The sequence below is a fragment of the Schistocerca americana genome, chromosome 1, assembly GCF_021461395.2.
Source record: "Schistocerca americana isolate TAMUIC-IGC-003095 chromosome 1, iqSchAmer2.1, whole genome shotgun sequence".
NCBI lineage: Eukaryota > Metazoa > Arthropoda > Insecta > Orthoptera > Acrididae > Schistocerca > Schistocerca americana.
The window spans coordinates 512656952-512677081 of record NC_060119.1 but is presented as its reverse complement, the minus strand read 5'-3'; the positions used below and the strand labels follow the sequence as shown (position 1 = coordinate 512677081).

At 37.2% G+C, this 20130-nt stretch overlaps 1 protein-coding gene across 3 annotated transcripts in view; it reads left to right on the top strand.

Annotated features, from left to right (window-relative positions):
* The first annotated feature begins 1841 nt into the window (after positions 1-1841).
* Positions 1842-20130, top strand: part of LOC124604962 (histone-lysine N-trimethyltransferase SMYD5) — an 81465-nt gene continuing 63176 nt past the window's right edge. Inside the window, exons 1-3 of one of the 3 annotated variants that reach the window (XM_047136524.1) lie at positions 1842-1929; positions 2269-2362; positions 16740-16867. In XM_047136524.1, the coding sequence (XP_046992480.1) occupies positions 2291-2362; positions 16740-16867 (200 nt within the window). In that variant the 5' untranslated portion in view covers positions 1842-1929; positions 2269-2290. The other 2 variants (XM_047136523.1, XM_047136525.1) reach the window with 2 other exon arrangements.

The window sequence follows — 20130 nt, the reverse complement described above, 5'->3', positions numbered from 1 at the left end:
TTGCTTTTACAGATCATTTGTTGTTGTTAGGAAATAGTATTGATAAAGCAAAGTTTCAGATTGAAGAACTTGAACGATTTGTGGTAAAGGAGGGGTGGAAAATTTCTTTTGAGAGAACAGAAATGATACCCATCTTCCCAGTTGTCACATCCCACATTACACTCCACAATGCTCAAAAAATTAAGGTGGTGAAAAACGTTATGTGTCTTGCTGAGATGATTACTTAGAATGTCAGTGAAACAGCATCAGTAGACAGCAGGTCATCAAAATTGTAATGTGCACAGAGAACTACATGGGCAACTTACAAAAAAGATCACTTTCAATACCTGTTAAACTTCAGAATTATTCCTCTTCTGTTAAACTGGAGGCAACGTATGCAACTGAAACTTTATTTAAACTAAACACTCAAGCAACAACCGATAAACTGCAGAAAGTTGTTACAAGAATACTCAGAATGGTTATCAATAAAAAACAACAAATAAATTGTGAGTGGGAACTATTACCCAATTCGGTGGTTTACCAAGAAAATGAATCCATTGTAGATACAATGCGAGAAAGAAGGGTTGTATTTTTTGTCACATTTCACGCCTACCAAATACCATGCTCCTGAAACAACTTTTTGACTACTTTCGGAACAGTAAGACAAAAAAAAAGTGGTTTTAAGAAGTACGTATGGATATAAATGAAATGAACATTAACAAACATCAGATTGAACACAGAGAAGAGATGCTGCAACTGGAGAAGAAATACATATGACTGACATTCATAACATCACAACAGAAGACGTATGTTGTATGTGCCGAAGAAAGAGCCTCTAGATCACTCCGAGTGAGGATCTTTTGGGTAAGGGCTGTTAAGATGTGAACTTATTCATTGTGGACTCTGTTGTATAATGTTTGATTATAGTACTCCAATGTGGGCATAAATTACGTAACTAAACAAACAGATTGAACAAATACAGAAATACGATTTGAACCATGGTTGTCCTTTCCCTATCCATATTTTAAGCAGCAGCAATAAAAGTAACCATGGTTAATCCATCATCGACCAACAAAGCGTAGAAAATTTACTTTCATTCGGTCATGAGACCCAACCACATAGTTGGCTGTACACAAACAACGATCTTCAGTGGTTTCCAGTTACCATTTAACAACGATTGCGGATAGCTAGTCTATAAGCTCTGGGATATGTATTACAAGAGCAAACAAAGTTGACACTCGGCGCGTGGCTGATGGGAGCGACCGTAAAGGAATTTTCCATTTACAGTCGCTCCCATCAACCACCGCGCCGAGTGCCAACTTTGTTTGCGCGAGTAATAATCGCTTAACACACCTGGAATATAAATTCAACGATCTTCTGTGTTGTCAGGATTCAAAGTAGTCTCAAACAAATAGACGCAGTATCGTCACATCTTGACAGCCTCACGCTTCTTAGAAAAGGATAATAATAGATTTTACAATCATGTAATATGCCTTCAAAACTGAAGCAGCGTTTGCCCAAAACCGTAACATAGCTGAATCAATTTAGTGCTAGGGACTGGTATTGGAAAAAAATTACAATTTTTCTGAATCTCTCTGTCATCCAAAGTGAAATTTCTTTACTGAAATATTTGAGAACTTTTCGTACGTTCGACACCCGTGACGTCAACATTTGCCAATATAAAACGCTGAAGTGTGTATCGTTAAAAATGAAATCACACAATGGATTACAAAGTAACTGAAAACTTACCGATAATTTTTTACACTAAACTGAGACATACACATAGATAATATTTCCATAACTGTCAAACCAAGAGTGATGTCAATACCTCGAACGAAAGTGAGGTACTCTATATCGAGATTGACAACCAGAGGGAGAGGACTCGTAGCCAGAGAAGTGTCTGGCTCTGTCGGCGCTGTCAGAAGTTAGCTGGACGTAGTGCTTGCGGGGGTTAGGGGACTTGTCAATTATTAATTTTAGATAGAAAGACAATTCTTACTTTATTCTCTAGCGCCTTTAGCTAATTTGCTACCCCTTCTTTGAATTTTGATCATTTCTCATTTTACGTTTGTTACGCGAACTTCTTACTTGGGAGATCACAACTTGCGTCGAAATAACTACCTGTTAGTTGCGCGTCAAAATGTATTGAATATTTAATACGCGTATAGAAAGTTATTAGTAGAATATACATTAATGTACTGTAATGATTAATGCGTACTTGCATTTTATACGCCGTACCGGCTTCGTGCCATAGCAAGGTACCGCACGTAATGTAATTTTCTGTGATAGGTTTTCAAGTGAGGACTTCCCGATGGCTACAGAAAAGGAAGACGCCGGAGCAGAGGAACTGGGTGTGGAAGTGAGAGAAATTGGGGAGCCAAAGGTATGAAGATAAAATATTTTACGTTTGCCGGTCTCTGTCGTAGGGAGCCGCTGTTAACGCGTGCCACACCGGCGGTGAGCTCTGCTCTCCTGTTCGTATGGCTACGGTTTCAAAGACGCTATAGTTTCCCACAAAAATGTTAGAAATTACGAGATTTAATGGCTGTCTTTTTATTTATTAATTTTTGCGTCCCACAATTGGTGCGTGACTTGGGTAATTTCGGTTTAGAAAGGAATTACAGCCTGTTACATTTAATTTGCATGGTCAGACTGATTTAATACTTTTATGTGTTGGCCAAATAATTTCGTTCAGACCTAAGACTCCTAACATTCAACTCTTGTTTTAATTGCCAAAGTAGACTGCATGCTCATATTCAGTTTTTGGATATAGAATTGATGATATCAATGACCTGGATGTAACTCAGTGGTAAACTAAGTACTATGTACGATAACAGCAAAACTGTTTAGCTTTCTCCACTTTGGTTAGTTACATATTGATATAATAGTAAGGCTGGGTCTGACAGAGGAGTGCTGTTATGCGATAAAAATTAAGAGTTGTAATTCTTACAAAATACAGAAACTTCTTTGTAACTGTGCACTCACAGATATTGATCAATGGCAGACTGTTTTCAATAGTTTGTTGACTGGAACATTTGAACTATAGGATACAAGATTGTTGTTCAGTGTGTGTTTTTGAAAGGAGATGGGTAATTTTGTTGCTGTGTCAGACTGTTAATTTGGAGAAAGTAATAAGACATTCGCACACTTTGACTTTTGTAATTTGGGAGGGGGGGAGGGAGGGAGGGGAGACCCTCATGAAGTTTTTACAAAGATAACTTAAGACTAAGTTTCTGTTTATGTAACAGTCTGCAGCATTTTTATTTATAAATAGTTTTAAACTTTGCTTTGAGTATTTGCAGAGAATTATAGTTGACAAAGAAGAAAGCAAATGAAACTATCTGGCAGATTAAAACTGTGTGCCGGACCGAGACTCTAACTCGGGACCTTTGTCTTTCGCGGGCAAGTGCTCTACCAACTGAGCTACCCAAGCATGACTCACGCCCCATTCTCACAGCTTTTCTTTTGCCAGTACCTCGTCTCCTACCTTCCAAACTTTACAGAAGCTCTCCTGTGTACCTTGCAGAACTAGCGCTCCTGAAAGAAAGGATATTGCGGAGACATGGCTTAGCCACAGCCTGGAGGATGTTTCCAGAATGAGACTTTCACTCTGCAGCGGAGTGTGTGCTGCAGAGTGAAAATCTCATTCTGGAAGGAAGCAAATGTTGAGAAAGAAAATGGAATAAACTGGATATTATTTTCATATGGTGAAATATTTATTTTTTCACCCTGATTAGCTAAACAAATGTTTCTAGAAGTACACTAAATCACCACACTGAGTCACATCAGCCACATAAATTTGAAGTCTTGGTCCAGAAGGATGAAGTTTTGAAAACATTATGTCCATGGTGATTGCAATTGCAGGTCAACTCAATGATCACTTTACTTGTACAAAGAATGATAATTGCTTGTCATTCTGGAGGTTTCAAATGAATTGCTTTAGTCGCTTTTTCATTTTTTATGTACTTTTGAGCTTTTCTCCCTAAAAAGATATCAAACATTAACCACTCGAGTATTTTATATTAAAGGGTTTCTTTATTGCTAGCAGGATAAAAATTAGAAGAAAATAAAGTAGTATTCTTATTTACAGAGCAGTGATATCTTTCGCAAAGGAGGATATTGTGTTAAATTTACATCAAATGCCTCTTAAAATTTCCTCCTTTTAGGCCTTTTCCTATTACTCTGTGTAGAGTACATATGACATGGTCGATGGATGCTGCTTTTTGTCCCATTGTTCTCTAGTAATATAGTACTGGCTATTCCCCCTGAGTTGTCATGTGCCTTTTGCCTGGTGTTTGAGAAGATATTTTTTTCAGTGTTGTTTGTGTGACATGTAAGTGGAATTAGCAAACTTTGCACACGAGGTGCTTCGTGCATATTACCAGTGCAACAAAAAATTGTTTTGCTTCTCATTACACACAGAATGTTATTGGAGTGTAGTTTTACATGTACAGTCAACGGGGCCTCAGATTAGCGTGGTGTTGTGACATGAACTTCGATGTTATTTATTGATGGTGGCTACCTTACAAGAACTGCTGTACTACCAGCAGTGAGAAAGGCAGTTGTGCTGTGCTTCACTGTCTTCAATTCTATCATGCAGTAGTTGTACTCTCGCTGTTGCAGATATGGACTGTTCAGTGTCAGGTGTTGTTTAACTGAATAATGCACCAGACTGATTTAAGCCCAATCTATTGATCAGAATTGCAAAATTCAACTTGTATTAACATTTAGATTGCAACACAATTTGCCATTGATATTGGCTGTCTAATGAAATAGCTGTTAAGGTGTATGTGTTTGGGTTTACTGAGTTACGTGTTACAGATTTGGGAGATTTGCAAAGTCTTCGGAAATGCTGGAAAAATGTCTCCATCTTGACATATGGAGAAATTGCAGAGAAGCAAAAACTGGACTCAATGAACCATATGTGCTTCGCAGTATCTCTCAGTAATAAGTATTCAGTACCAAGTCATTTGTATGTACACCTGCATTGCCCATGCCATAGTGAAGTGCAGGGCACAGGATTCTTACTATCATAGTGCCCAATATATTCCTATTAATGTAGCAGATGGACTGTACCAAAATGTTTGGCATTAGGGAAGTGTCAGATTCCATCGGTCTGCTTTGACCCATGACATCATAAATATGGTGGAAACACCTACTTCCAGCATATACAAAATGCCAATTATGTTCCTATGTACATATGCCAACAAATCTGAACAAAAATTTAAATGACATAAGAACATCTGACTCCAATAATATAGTGAAACTAATGGGATAACCGTGGGAAATATGGGGTGCAGGGTGGGGACAAGATGAATGTATGAAAATAAATATCAAATTCCACACAATCCCAAAACAAATCATGTCCAAAAAAAAATCTCAACTTAAAATGTAGCACTACAACCACAAAACCAACAGGAATAATACTCTTCACTTGACCTACATAGCTCAAACAAAGCCCTTGATACCAAAAAGCCAACACCCACAACTATGAAAAGTGGAATTGAACATTTCCCTTGACCTATATAGCTCAAATACAGCTCTGGATACCTACTGGTAGTCCACAAGTAAAATAACAAGAAACTTCACGCACCTACATAACTTGCAGAATGCCACTGGAACCGAAACGCCTGTATTTGCTAGATCAATTAAAACACAACTGAAATACCAGAGACATAAGACAGACAATATGTCACAATTATTACAGAATAAAACCAAAACAAAAATTACTTACCAACAAAAGCCTCTGAAAAAAATCATATAAGTTGATCAAAACACACACCCTTGCCCCCCCCCCCCCCCCACACACACACACACACACACACACACACACAGGGATTAAAAAACGATGTCAAGTACCTAACTAATCAGACCTAACAAAAATGCCACACACATAAACAAGCCAGGTCTGGCCCCAGTACCACACATTAAAATCAACAGGGAGCACTGTTGGAGACAACACGATATCCACCGCACTGCAGTGACGTCACACACACTACCACCATTAGGTCACAAGTCAAAGCAGACTGGTGGAATCGGACACTTCCAGTGACCCAAATAATTTTGATCTAGTCAGTATTTTTGGAGCACTTGTTTAGCAAAACTAGCTCTATGCAGCTTCTCTTTACAATAGACATCTGTCATCTTGGGGACTTTCACTGCCACTTCTTGACACATGGGCTAATGGTATCTGTTTAGAGGTCTTTAGCCAAAGACTGATTGGTAATCTAATGTTTCACTAGCAGAAAGCACCAGATTACCAATTAAACAGGCTTTGACCAAAGAATCCAAAACACATCTGCTTGCAGAATTTGAATTAAATATTTTTAAGGATAGTTTGAAAAGCAATATATGTACTGCTAGTTAACTAGCCTCCACAACTACAGCAGCTTTGGAGTTCGGAAACTGTGAGCAAGAGTGTAAGGTAGCTGATTAAATCAATATATTCTAGTGACACAATGGAAAAATGGATGTCAGTTGTGCAGGAACATTACTGTGGATGCTCTTTTTGTGATAAAAAATGCTCTAGTGAAATTGTTAGTTTGTATGTTTGAATGCAGTATTTTGGAAATTAGTTGACAGTTGCCTGGTGAATGTATCATACAGGGTGGTCAGAAACAGTTTGAAAAGCTTATAAGGCTGTGTTGAGAGATAATTGTTAAGAAAAAAATTCATATATTTTGCCATTTTGGAGCTATTTAGCACTAAAGTTAGCCAAACGGGTCATTGTCCATGCCAATTAAAGCACCTGCATGCACTAAAGTGTAGTAATGCATAGGCACCTGTTCATCTGAGAGTTACCACTTATTGAAATACTTATTACCAGTTAAAATGTGCCCTTTTTTTTGCAAGTGATAAATTTAAGATAGATGAGCAAAAGGATATTTGTTCAGTGTGAGGAAACCAAATAAAGAATGTATTTGGTGATATTGTCTTTAACAGGCTGCTTGAATTTGCATGTGCGATGACCCGGTTAGCTAAATTTCATTGCTAGATAACTTCAAAATGAAACAGCATATTTAATTTTTTCCTTAACAATTATTTCTCGGCTCAACCTCCCCTGCAACACCTTTACAAACCTTTCACGCCATTTCTGACCACCTCGTATATGTCTTCCACAGACTATGTTCATTACAAAATGTATGAGTGCATTCAGTAACATCAATGCAATGTCTACTGAATTCAGAGAGTAACAATATTTAGTCTTAAGATATGCAGGATGAGTTGTAACAGAATTATTGGTGTTAACCACTGAAAGATCAAAAGTAGTGTAATGACACCCACAATATTTAGAAATTACAGAAATGCTTTGCAGATGTACAGTCAGCTGACTCTGTAGATAAAGAGGATTAACTCATTTAGAAATGTCTTCATGGCAGTCTCAAACTAACTTCTTAAGACAGATTGCAGTTTGGTGTGGTTAAGTGTAAGTTAAAACAGAGAAAATGGAGAGTAAATGGTTAACATAGTAGATCAGAATATAATTGCTCCAGAGAGGATAACTCTGTTTTGCTTAACAAAATGGACTGCAGTCAAGAATTGACTCATTTCAAATGTTTCTATGAAGAGATCAAAATCTCATCTGAGCAGCAGAGAAAATAGGGACAAAAAAGTGCTAAGCAAACATTTTCTTGGGAAATGTTAAGAATAAACTAAACTAATGGCAAAAGGTTAGGTGATGAATTTAAGTTAATGGGCATCAGTTTCAATGTGTTTCAACAAGCAATGTCAGAAGGTTCAAGGTATAAAATTAAACCATATATGCATGCTAATGTTATTCAGGTTAATATTGCACACACTAATACCAGTCATCTGTATTAAAGGCATGCTTGCATATTAGTATTTCAGAGATGATGATAATTTTTGTAACACATTTGCTATAAAAGTTTCTATAAAAATAAGTTAAAATCTTATCCAGACTTAATGGTGTGATCCTGTTAAAAATTTGCAGTTAGTGGACACTGTATTTACACTTAAAGAATGCAATACAAAAGTGGGAACAAACCATTTCCAATTACAGTTGCATATTGAGACAAAGCTTTGAGTAATTGGTCCAGACAAGTACCATAAGTAGGTTCAACTGGACACATGTTGCAGTAGTTATGCAGAGATAGAGAGACTTGCACAGAACAGACTCACATGGAGGGCTGCATCAAACCAGTCTTTGGACTAAAGATAACAACAACGAAGCAAACATGTGCTTCTAATTACAGATCAGTTTCATTTCTTGTAGTTTATAGTTTTCATAAAGTAGCCTGCAATAGAATACAGAACCATGTCTCAGAAATTGAGTTTAGATATAGAACCAGTTTGACCACTGTATTGAAGTTATGGAGGGAGATAAACAAGACAAAAATGATCTTACTAGCTTTTTCTGTGAGCCACCAAAATGACTTACTGTGTACATCATAACATACTACAAGGAATGTTGGTGTTGTGCTATTAATGAGATTGCTTTACAAGATTTAGAGAAGGGAGGGGGAGGTTAACCTGCATAAGCAAGATGATTACCTCAACATATGGTAAAGATGCACTCAAATGGTGGAACATAAAATATAGTGGCTTTGAACATCAGAATTTGCTAGGTTCCATTTATTCACTGTGTATATTAACCTGGCATATATTTAATAGGTTTTAAGTTACCTTAATGTGTTCACTGATTACATAAGTATGCTGATCAAGAGGTCAAAATAACAACTGAACAAGATAATTTAAAAAGTAGTTCCTGTCAATAAAATCCTTGTGAGTGTGTGACCGCATTGTGCTGCTATTGCAAGCAGCTTTAATCAGAGTAAATTTAGCTCATTCTACAAGGAAAGAGCAGTAAATATACTGTGGTCTTTTCAGTGGAACAATCCCAGCATTCACTTTAAAAATCTCAGAAAAACCACAGGAAACTTAAATGTGGATGGTTGTGCAGAAGTTTGAACCCTCCTTTGTTCCAGGTCTAAGGCCTTAACACTGTGCCACCTTATGACCTACTTGGTATTTTGTTTTGCTTTAAGTAACAAACTTGTATCAACGAATATATCTCAAGACTATGAATAGTTATATACGAGTCACATAAACAGCTACATTCGTTACACTGCATGCAGCTTTATTCTGTTTCATATACTACAAGCCAATACACCTCAACTCCATTCCATATCAGACTGTCTTCAAGTTGCTGCTTATAAATCTGTATTTGAAACACAAAAACAGCAGCAGAAATGTGTAAACAACACTGTAGGATAAGAATGGGAACATTGAGAAGCAAATTACACTTTCCAAAAATAAACAAATTATTGGTGTAATATCAAAGAGTAACAATGTGTAAGGTGCATAAGTATCTGAAAAATATACAATTATATTTTATACCATCTTCTTTCATTACAATAAAAATGGACTCATTAATTTTTACTGGCTGAAACAGGAAGCCATTGTCTCAAATCCCAGTGAAAATCATAAGAATCAAAATTCATTTGTGATAAAACAGAAGATTAATGTTTTGTCTTCCCATGTGTTTTGGCAGGGTTTGGTAATCAGTTTTATACAATTTTTGTCAATATAAAAATAACAGACAGTAACAGTACATAAGATGATAGAGAGTAATTTTCTGGATTGTAAAAGTTCCCTTTAAACAATAAGTCCTTTGATTCAGCAATACTAGTCTGCAAAGACTGCCATGCATCCAAAGACAACCATTCTTTCACATGCAACAGCTTGTGAAATATTTTTCTCAGTGAAAAGGTCAGAATAGACTCTGAGAAAGTTTAATTACATTGTCTTTCCAGTTTGGCTCTGATATGTGGATGATGGCAGTAAACGAAAACATGTACAGAAGTTTCCTTTAAAACTTGAATACAGGTGAGAAGTTTATTGCCATATCTCAGCACAGTACACAGTGGGATTTGGTGCTTGATTGATGTTTTGAAACTATTTGCTGTTAAAATATTTTGTGTGTGTTTAGGTTGAAAGCTAATTTCCAGATTTTATTCAGATATAGATATAAAGCTTCATGCAGCCAACAAAAATGACATTGTTATTCTGTTATGCACTGAGTGAGATCACAACCTTACAGTGTGCCATCCTGGGATGTAGAATATTTAGTGTTAGTTTGCAAATACAAGTAATTTGTCACAAGTTTTTTTACATATGATTATTCCCATTGAGTAAGTTGGATAGTGTAAATATTGTATGTGCCTCCAGAAACAGTTTTGTATGTACCCCCTGGCAGGTACAGTATAATTTGACAACGTTGAAAATGAAATCCATTTTTTTGTACATGAAATGAAGCAGGTTAAGTTTATATCAACAAAAAAATTCAAAAGTTGAACATGAAAGGCATATAAATTAGCTTTCAGTTCAATGGATCTGGTTTTGGCATTCAGAATCATATGCCAGATTCTCAGAGTTGATGCTTGACACATAACAAATCTTAATAAAAAGTGATGCTAAGTCATTCTTGGCTATGACAGTTCCCATGTGCCATTGTGAAACCTGTTATCAAAAAGGAGGAAATATTCAGTCCATTGAAATTTATGGCATCTATCTTCCATGAATGCTCACGTAGACACACAGCACTGAAGAAATGGGTCCAATTGAAACTGGTGGTGGTAACAAACAATAAAAGTGACAACAATCAGTAATCTATGCCATTAGTGTTCCCTCATTTTATTATTTTTTCTGATGGTAATGATTTTTATGACCAGTTCTATGTAATTTTCTGTATTTTATTGTATAAATGTCATAAAGAAAATAATGGCAAAATATACTGTTTTATGCTTGAAATGTCTTTTTTTCTTTATTTAAATTTTCTGTTCTTTTACATTTCAAGCTGTTGTATATCCATTCCTTAAAGAACTGCCAAACCCAAAACATTTAATAGCTCTCTCATTTGATGTTGTAATTTTCTTACCATGTTGGTTTGGCACCCACTGATAATTTCACAGCTGAATGTTTAGCCATTAGTCCATGTTATCCATGAGAAACAAATGAGAATGTCTTGAATATAGCCAAGATAACATGTTAAGTGTCTCACAAGATGAAATTTGATTTGTAAAATTTCTGTGCTAATATGAATAACAAACTTAACGAACTATATATCCCTCGTATTGCCCATACTTCCATTCCTTGTTATCTCTCTAATAAAGTTAATGTTGATGTCTTTTTGAACTTCAACCTTGATTTTATTCACTTCCTTTTGTCATGTGACAGCTTCTGGGCTAATGCTAGATAAAACAACGAAGTATTTATTCTCTCAATAGCTAGCAAAGCTGATATCCATCCATCATGAATTAGTCTCTAAAAGAATCTTCATATTCAAAATGTACTGGATTTGCATGTCATATTTTCTCCTAAGGGCTATTTTTTCAAAATGACTAGTACATGATCAAAGAAACTGTGTCCAAAGTTAAATACTATATTGCATTTAGGCAGAACTGTGTAAATGGCCAGGGCAAACAAAAACAGGGTGTCACAAGTGGAATGGTGAATATTCAGGGATATGATAGGAATAATCATTCAAAACATAAAAGTCCAGTCAATATGGGGCTCTAAAGTGCTCACCTCAAGAGTGATGAGCATGTCTTCAGCAGAAGAGATGTTTCACAGTAATGAAGATGACAAAATGCTCGCAGGTCTTAAGTTGAGCATTTTAGAACTTGTTTACTAGACTTCTTTCTTTGCCTAAAATGATCATTCCCGTCATTCCTGAATATTCCCTCTGGTAACCCTGCACAACAATAAAAAGCATCAATATACACAATGTTGTAGTTAAATATGTGTTGGCACACACGGTGTAGCATGCAACCTAGTACATGGTGTAACTCAGTTGTATTACATTTACCCCCTTCTCACTGAGGATTATACATGGGTTGGATAAAAAGTAATGGCAGCTTGGTTATAATTCATGCCAGATGCTACTGACAGATGTTCATTGTATTACATGCCCTCAATATAATCGTTCTTCATGTGTCACCTTCCTCCGTAAAGATGGAAGTCATCATTCACTGTCAGCACATCCATCTCTGTTGAATTCTTGGAAGGATCGAGCTATGGCACAGATGATGTCTTCACTTATGTTTTAGCATGTGCCATGAAGAGATTCCTTCAAATTGGTAAACAGGTTGCAATTGCACAAACTTGTATCAGATGAATATGGTGGATGTTCCAGTATATTCCACCTCCATGTATGCAGTTGGAAGCGTAAGGAAGTACCTGAATTACAGATCATGTGTAAAAATTGTCTACAGTATACTTAAGAAGACTGTTGCCTTAACCAAGAATTTTGATTTATTATTTTAGCAACCTGTGGAGAGGGATCATAACCATCCTAAAGGTGTGGCTTTGCATTTTCAATAATATATGAAGTTTTAGGTGCCAATTATTGTCTCACTACTGTATCAAATAGACCTGACTCTTTGAGGATATCTGCATTGAAATTGATATCTGTGACCATGAGGCAGTTTTAAAAATAATGAATACCAAAATACAAAGGGCTACTAAAAACATAGATTTAAGTGTTCAGAAAACTAAACAGACAGTAGTGTCATAACTCAATGAAGAATTTGAAACTTTTAGCTCAGGGCAGGACCATGTAGAGGAACTATGGAGAAAATTGAAAAGAATAGTTGACCATGCACCAGACAGATGTGTACCAGTACAACAGTTCATAATGGGAGGGACCTTCCATGGCACACAATCACTGTAAAGAAATGGAGATTACTGCATAATTGGTTTAAAACAAAGCATAGGGCTATAGACAGAGATGGCCAATGAAACTCATTTCGCTATCAAGAAACCAAAGCACAAGACATTCAGTGACTACTGTAGCAGAACATTGTCAAAAAAGCTTTCACAAAACCTAAAGAAGTTCTGGTTACATGTAAATGCTGTTGGTGACACAAAAGTTAGTGTCCAGACACTCATGGGTGAGACAGGAACTGAAACTGAGAGTAGCAAAACAGAAGCAGAAATGCTTAACCTAATTTTCAAATTTCCTTTATAAAACACCACCCAAGAGCATTGCCCCAATATCAGTTTCACACAACTGAAAAGATAAGTGAAGTAGATATTAGTGTCATTGGCATTGAGAAACACCTGAAATCATTAAAACTGAACAAACCCCCAGAGCCTGAGGAATCCATATTAGATTTTTTCCCACTTTGTAGCTATGTTAGTCCCTCTGTTAACTGTAATCTATCATAGATTGCTGCAACAAAAACTTTGCCCAAAAGTTGGAAGAAAGCACAGGTCACATCAGTCTACAAGAAAAATAGCAGAAATGATCAACAAAACTGCTGTCAAACATCCTTGATGTCCATTCATTGTAGAATCTTAGAAAATATTCCAAGCTCATACATAATGAGGTGTGTAGAACAAAATGACCTCTATGCTAACCAGCATGGATTTCAAAACCATTTCATTTGAAATCTGTCTTTTCTTTCTCACATGACATACTGAAAGTTGTGGATCAGAGCAGTCAATTAGGTATAGTATTTCTCAATTTCTGATAAGCATTTGGCTCAGTACCACAACTACACTTATGAAAAATATGATCATATGGGGTAGTAAGTGAAATTTGTGACTGGACTGAGAAATATTTTGTAAGGAGAACCTGGCACATTATCTTGGATGTAGTAGTAACTTCACTTGTGCCCCAGAGAAGTGTGTTGGGTCGCTTGCTGTTCGTGTTTTATATTAATGACCTTGCAGAAAATATGATTGATAATCTCAGACTTTTTTGCAGATGATACAGTTCTCTATAAGGAAATACAGTCCGAAAAGCAGTAGCTCAAATAGTCAGTCAGGTTTTAATAAGATTTCATCATGGAGCACAGTTGGCAGACTGCTTTAAATGATTGGAAATGTAAAATGTTGTCCTCCACAAAACAGAGAAAATTTAGTGTCTTGTAACAACAGTATCAATGACTCTCAGTTGGAATATCTGTGTGGAACAATTTTTAGGGACATGAAATGGAATGATCAATGACCACAAAGGCTCAGTCGTGGGTATAAAGCATGTAGCAAACTTTGGTTTAATTGGTAGGCTACAAGTCTACAAAGCAGGCTGCTCACAAATCATTCATGCAACCCATCTTAGAATATTGCTCAAGTGTGTGAAACCTGTACCAGATGGGACTAACAGGGAGTACTAGGCTTATACAGAGAAGAGCAGCAAGCGTGGCCAGGTTTGTTTGACCAGTGGGAGAATGTTACAGAGATGTTAACGAGACTGAACCAGCAGACAGTTGAAGATATACTCAAACTTTTTCAAGAACAGGTTTTAAATGATGACTTCTAGGAATATAACACAAACCTGTACAGATAACTCCCATAGGGATTGTGAAGACAGGATTAGATAAATTACAACATCCACAGAGGCATTTAAACAGTCATTCTTCCTGCACTCCATACATGGATGGAACAGGAAAAGACCTTATAACTGATACAGTATGGTGCACCATCTGCCATGCACTTATCAGTGGTTTGCAAATTATAGATGTAGATGGTAACTGCAATACGGTCACCCATGAATTAAAAAAATAATTATACTATCTATTTTTAAGCAATGTGTGTAGTTGATGGTGAAAGGGGCAAAGATTGCATGGATGATTTTTATCTCAGGTGTAAGAAAACTTAACTCAAAAAGTGGCCACTTTCTACTTTACAGTTCAAGGATTAATATTAGGAAGTCTCTGACCACTTTGTTTAATTTTTGTGTGTGTTTCCCATGTTGTATAAGGTAAAAGATGGATTGGTTCCTTCTACAAAGATATGGGTAATACTATTTCCAATGACGTAGTCTCTACTGGCCCATATTCTTGACCAATAATTAAATACCACATCCGGTGATCCTCAGCTTTACTATCCTCTTCCTAAGAAAATCTACAACAGTGCCACACAAGAGATTGACACCAATTGTAACTGTATCTGGAGATGACTGCCTAACGGAAAAGATGTACGACAGTCACTCCAAAAGAAATGCACGCTATTTTTTTTTTTTTTTTTTTAATCCATCTTTTATTCTACATGTTTGAAAGTTTTACAGTGTGTAGATAAATCCTTTAGGAACAATATTTTCATTTCTCCATATAATTTCCATCCCCCTCAACTGCCTTATGCCATCTTGGAACCAGCGCCTGTATACCCACATGGTAAAATTCTGGACCAACCTCTTGGAGCCACTGTTTGGCAGAGTGCACAAGGGAGTCTTCAAACATTGTTCCACGAAGAGAGTCTTTCAGTTTTACAAAGAGATGATAGTCACATAGAGCCAGTTCAGGACTGTAAGGCCGGTGTTTCAGTGTTGTCCATCCAAGTTTTGTGATCACTTCCATGGTTTTTTGACTGACATGTGGCCAGGCATTGTCGTGCAACAGCAAAACATCGTGCTTTTGCCGATGTGGTCGAACGCGACTCAGTCGAGCTTGAAGTTTCTTCAGAGTCGTCACATATGCATCAGAATTTATGGTGGTTTCACTTGGCATAGATGTCCACAAGCAAGAGTCCTTTGGAATCGAAAAACACCATAGCCATAACTTTTCCAACAGAAGGTGTGGTTTTGAATTATTCTTTTTTCCCTTGAGTGAATTTGCATGATGCCACTCCATTGATAGCCTCTTCGTCTCTGGTGAAAAATGATGGAGCCATGTTTCGTCAACTGTCACAATTCTTCCAAGAAATTCATCTCCACCATTCTCGTACTGTTCCAAATGTTTGCTGCATACCATTTTTCTTGTTTCTTTGTGAGCCACTGTCAACATCCTGGGAACCCACCTGGCACAAACCTTTTTTAACGCCAACACTTTCAGTATTCTACAAACACTTCCTTCCCCTATCCCAACGTAGCTTGACAATTCGTTCACTGTGGTGCGTCTGTCACCAGTCACCAATTTGTTAACTCTCTGCACATTGTCTGACGTGTGTGCGGTACGAGGCCTGCCGCTGCGAGGACAATCCTCAATATTGCCGTGCCCGCTTTCATCACGTAACCTGCTTTCCCACTGACTAACTGTACTGCAATCGACAGCAGCATCTCCATACACCTTTCTCAACCTCTTGTGGGTGTTTCCCACTGTCTCGATTTCACAGCACAGGAATTCTATGACGGCACGTTGCTTCTGACGAACGTCAAGTGTAGCAGCCATCTTGAAGACATGCTGTGACAACGCCAATCACACGAACAGGTTGAATGAAGTTTGAAAACAAGTGGGAAGGATGTATTTACACACTGTAAAACTTTCACACATGCAGAATGAAAACTGTATTTTTACAAAAATAGTGTGAATTTCTTTTGGAGTGACCCTCATATATATAAATTTAAACCAGGCAGTACCATAAAATTATATTTTTCCAGCTTTGATGCACAAGAAGTGCTAAAGGCAGAGGGATGGGGGATTTTGCAAGACAGAAGGTAAAAATTCAATAATATTTTCAACAATTTTAAGAAATTTAAGTGTGATGTTAATGGTGGAAGCTATGTAAGTTGAATATATGCCCATCATCAGTGTCAACTACAAAAAGTCAAAATCAGAAAATTGGTAAACAGCGCGTTGTGTACGATCGGTAGACAAGACTGAATGACATTCTGACTAAAATCAAACACTTAAATCCAAAGTATTCAAATAGCATCACAGAACTGTACTATTAAAATGGGTGTTTCATAACAGTCTAAGTATCTGGAAGTAATGAAACAGTTAGCAAATACATATTTATGCTGACCATTTTGTATCTTAATTTTACAGTTCTACAGATTTTCAATGTTGTTTTTGTTACAGGGAAAGGGATTGTTTGCTACAAAACATTTCAAGAAAGGGGATATATTATTTCAGGAAAGACCCCTAGTTTGTTGCCAGTTTGCTTGGAATGCGTCATATGGATATCTTGCATGTGGATATTGCATGAGGTGAGACTAACAATTCACATGTAGGAATTAACACTTTATTGTTTGAATAACTAAATAATTTGTGCTAGATAAGGTTATCCAAGATGAAAAAGTAAAGTATAATCATTTGCTCTACAGTGCATCCTAATTTTTTATATTACATGAAACTAGAAACTGCACTGCAGAAACTTGTTGTATCTGTGTATGAAACTATTTTAAAGAGCTTTATTTTCAGTGCTTATTTTTGTGACATTAATGAATGAATGGCTGGTTGCTCATTCAAAGATCAAAATAAGAAGAAGTACAAAGAAAAAGACGTCAGCCATTGTACAAGAAAAAGTTCCAAATAAAAGGGTGTTCTGTTTGCTATGATGTTGCTTTATCTTCTTCGTTTTCGATTCCCTTATGCTTCCAAGCATTGGGGTTGCTTCATTACATCCATTTCTTCCATTCCTCTGTAGTCTCACACAATCTTTTCATTTTTGTAATTGTTTTTCAACACCTTTGTCCCAGTTTCTTGACCCTGTCTTCTCATGTGGATTGGGAGGGGGGGGGGTGTGTCTCCCTCATCCAGTTCCCTGTTCACACATTTCAAATACTTGTATAGCTTTTCTTTCCTCTCCCACTCTCTTAAACACCTGTATCATCTTAACCGATGCTCCTCAACCACCAGATGCATTGCTTTCTTCTGCCCAGCCTCTTCTCATATTCTTTCATTGCTAACTCTGTCTCTTCTGATCTTCCCTACTGCTCCCCTCATGAACTTCATTTCTATGACATTAATCCTACTAGTGGCAGACTTTCCATGCCATACACTGTAACTGATGCCATAATGCACTATAAATTTACATTTTAGTTTTCATGCTTACCCCTTTCTTCCCTACTCTTCTGTGATTCATCTGATAATATTCTGAGACTGCTTTGTTAGTTCTGTTCTTCCTTAACTATGTAGTATGGCTCCAAGCTATTCAAAACTGTCTACTTTTCCAAGAGGCTTTCCATTACAGAGTATATTGAGTTGTTCTTCCTGCCTGTTCTGTTTTGAAACTCATATTACTCTGCTTTTATCTGCATTCATTATCATTCCCCTTCTCATCAGTGTTTTGTATTATTCCACTACAGCCTACTGAAGTTTTCTGGTGTTTCAGCCACCAATAGTATATCACCTGCATAAAGCAATGTTTGCAGTTAGACTGGTTGTAGTCTTCACATTCAAAGCTTTGTTCTTTGACTTCACCTCTTGCATGTTTTTGTTATTTCATCTAGGAAGACGTGAAAGAGTAAGGGGCTGAGGCTATCACCTAGCTAGTCTTTCCTCCTTTGGGAATTCTCCCAAAGGTTCCAATATACTAGATAAAGAATAATTCTATCCACAGCTACAACAGAATGTGGACAAAGAGAGAGCCAGAAGACATCAATTAATAATAGGAGGAGATTTCAGTGGTAGACTCGCTCAGCACCAAAGATTAGCATGTGGTAGCATGGGTAGCCATGGTGGAGAGAGAACCCAAAACAATAGAGGTAGGTGTCTGATAGAAATCTGCATGGAAAACCAACTAGCTAACTCCTTTCTTCCCCTCACAAACAAGTCCACAACACTACCTCTGAGTCAGAATGTAAAAAATAAAGCATTATCGATCACTTTATATATCCATAGGGTATACAGAATTACATCATGGATGTGAAGGTTGTATGAGGAGTAGCACTTGATGCAGATCATAGACTGTTGGTGATGGACACTGGGTTCAGGAAAACAGCTAAACCTAAAACAAAGAATTCAAGTTGATTAAACTGAAGAATTTCAGAAGGAAAAGAAAAAGGATCAGTATGCAGAATTGGTGATGACAAGGCTGCTAAGTAAAACTAATAAGATGGCAATATTAAAGTAAAGTGGATTGTGTTGATACCAGTCTTACTACAGTCAGTAGAAGATGTATATGGGAAGGTGGTAGTAGAAGATACAAGGAAGAAAAGAGCAAGTTTGTGGAATGCGGAAGTGAAGCAGGTGGTGAAGGATAAGACAGAAACCTGGAAAAGGTACATAAAATCTCATTTGGAGAAGACAGGTTGGAGTATAGGGAAAGAAGGAATGAAGTGGGACTTGTAGTGAAGGAAGGTAAATGGAAATCTTGGGAGGAATTTGGAAACATGGTTGAGGACAGGGCAACACAAGGAGCTTCTGGAAAACCAGACAAGCACTAAGAGGGGAATATGGGAAGCAAACAAGGACAATTAAGGGTGAGAGTAAGCTAGTGTCAGAGAAACCGGTGGTGCTTGAGTTGTAGAGAAGACACTATGAAGAAAAGTTTTTAAAAAATCCAGAGGGAGTACACAAAGAAGGAATTATTGTCCGACACTATGAAAGACCAAGAAATGGACGCAGAGGTAAAGGAACATGAGACTGTGGAAATGGTGGTTGACCATGTTAGAATAGGGAAGGCTGCAGGACCTGATGGGATAGCTCCAGAAATAATCAAGTATGGTGGAGCAGAGGTGGTAAAGGATTCCTAAGCCATTCCAGAGAGAGTGGTAGGAGAATAGTTTCCCAGATGAATGGAAGAACTAAGTTGTTCATACCACTGCATGAGAAGGGAAACAGGATGAGTGCGAGACTACGGAGCTATCTGTTTATCAGCAGTAGTCTTATGAAGTCCATAGTCATACATAGAAGAAGAAATCATCACTTCCATATTGCATAATTCTGTAAACCTGAACTACATCTGCTGAAGGGATAACAATGCGCCCAATTTTATACTTTCCTGTTTTGTTCTTGGAGGAAATTGTACACAGTAGCTTCTGTCCTGAAGGACGATACACCAATGAAATTGCAAGCATTTCTGTCTTATAATAAATAATAAATAATGCCATTGAAATCACTGAAGTGATACCTCATTGATGTAAAGCAGTGCTGGTCCTTTGGGGGCCATGGAATGTATTACAGTAGCTTTGATGTGAGCTATTATGCCATTATGTATGTTCTCCTCTCCCATCTTGAGTTATATTGACAGGATTACTTAGCACAGACATCATGTACCCCTTGTATATAATATTGAGTGAAGAAGAGATATTTTTATATTTGTTTGATGTGGGAAGGTAAAGCATTGTGTATATGGAAAATTCCAGGTTGTACCATTGTTATATTCCATTATAAATTGGCTGGGTGGGCATGTAGCCTAGTCAAAGGAGGCTGATGGCTCCTTAGTATTCAAATCAATCTCTGGAGAGAAAACAGTTTCATGACTTTAAAGCTCTAACATTTTCTTCTTTCTGCTGAAATACTTTGC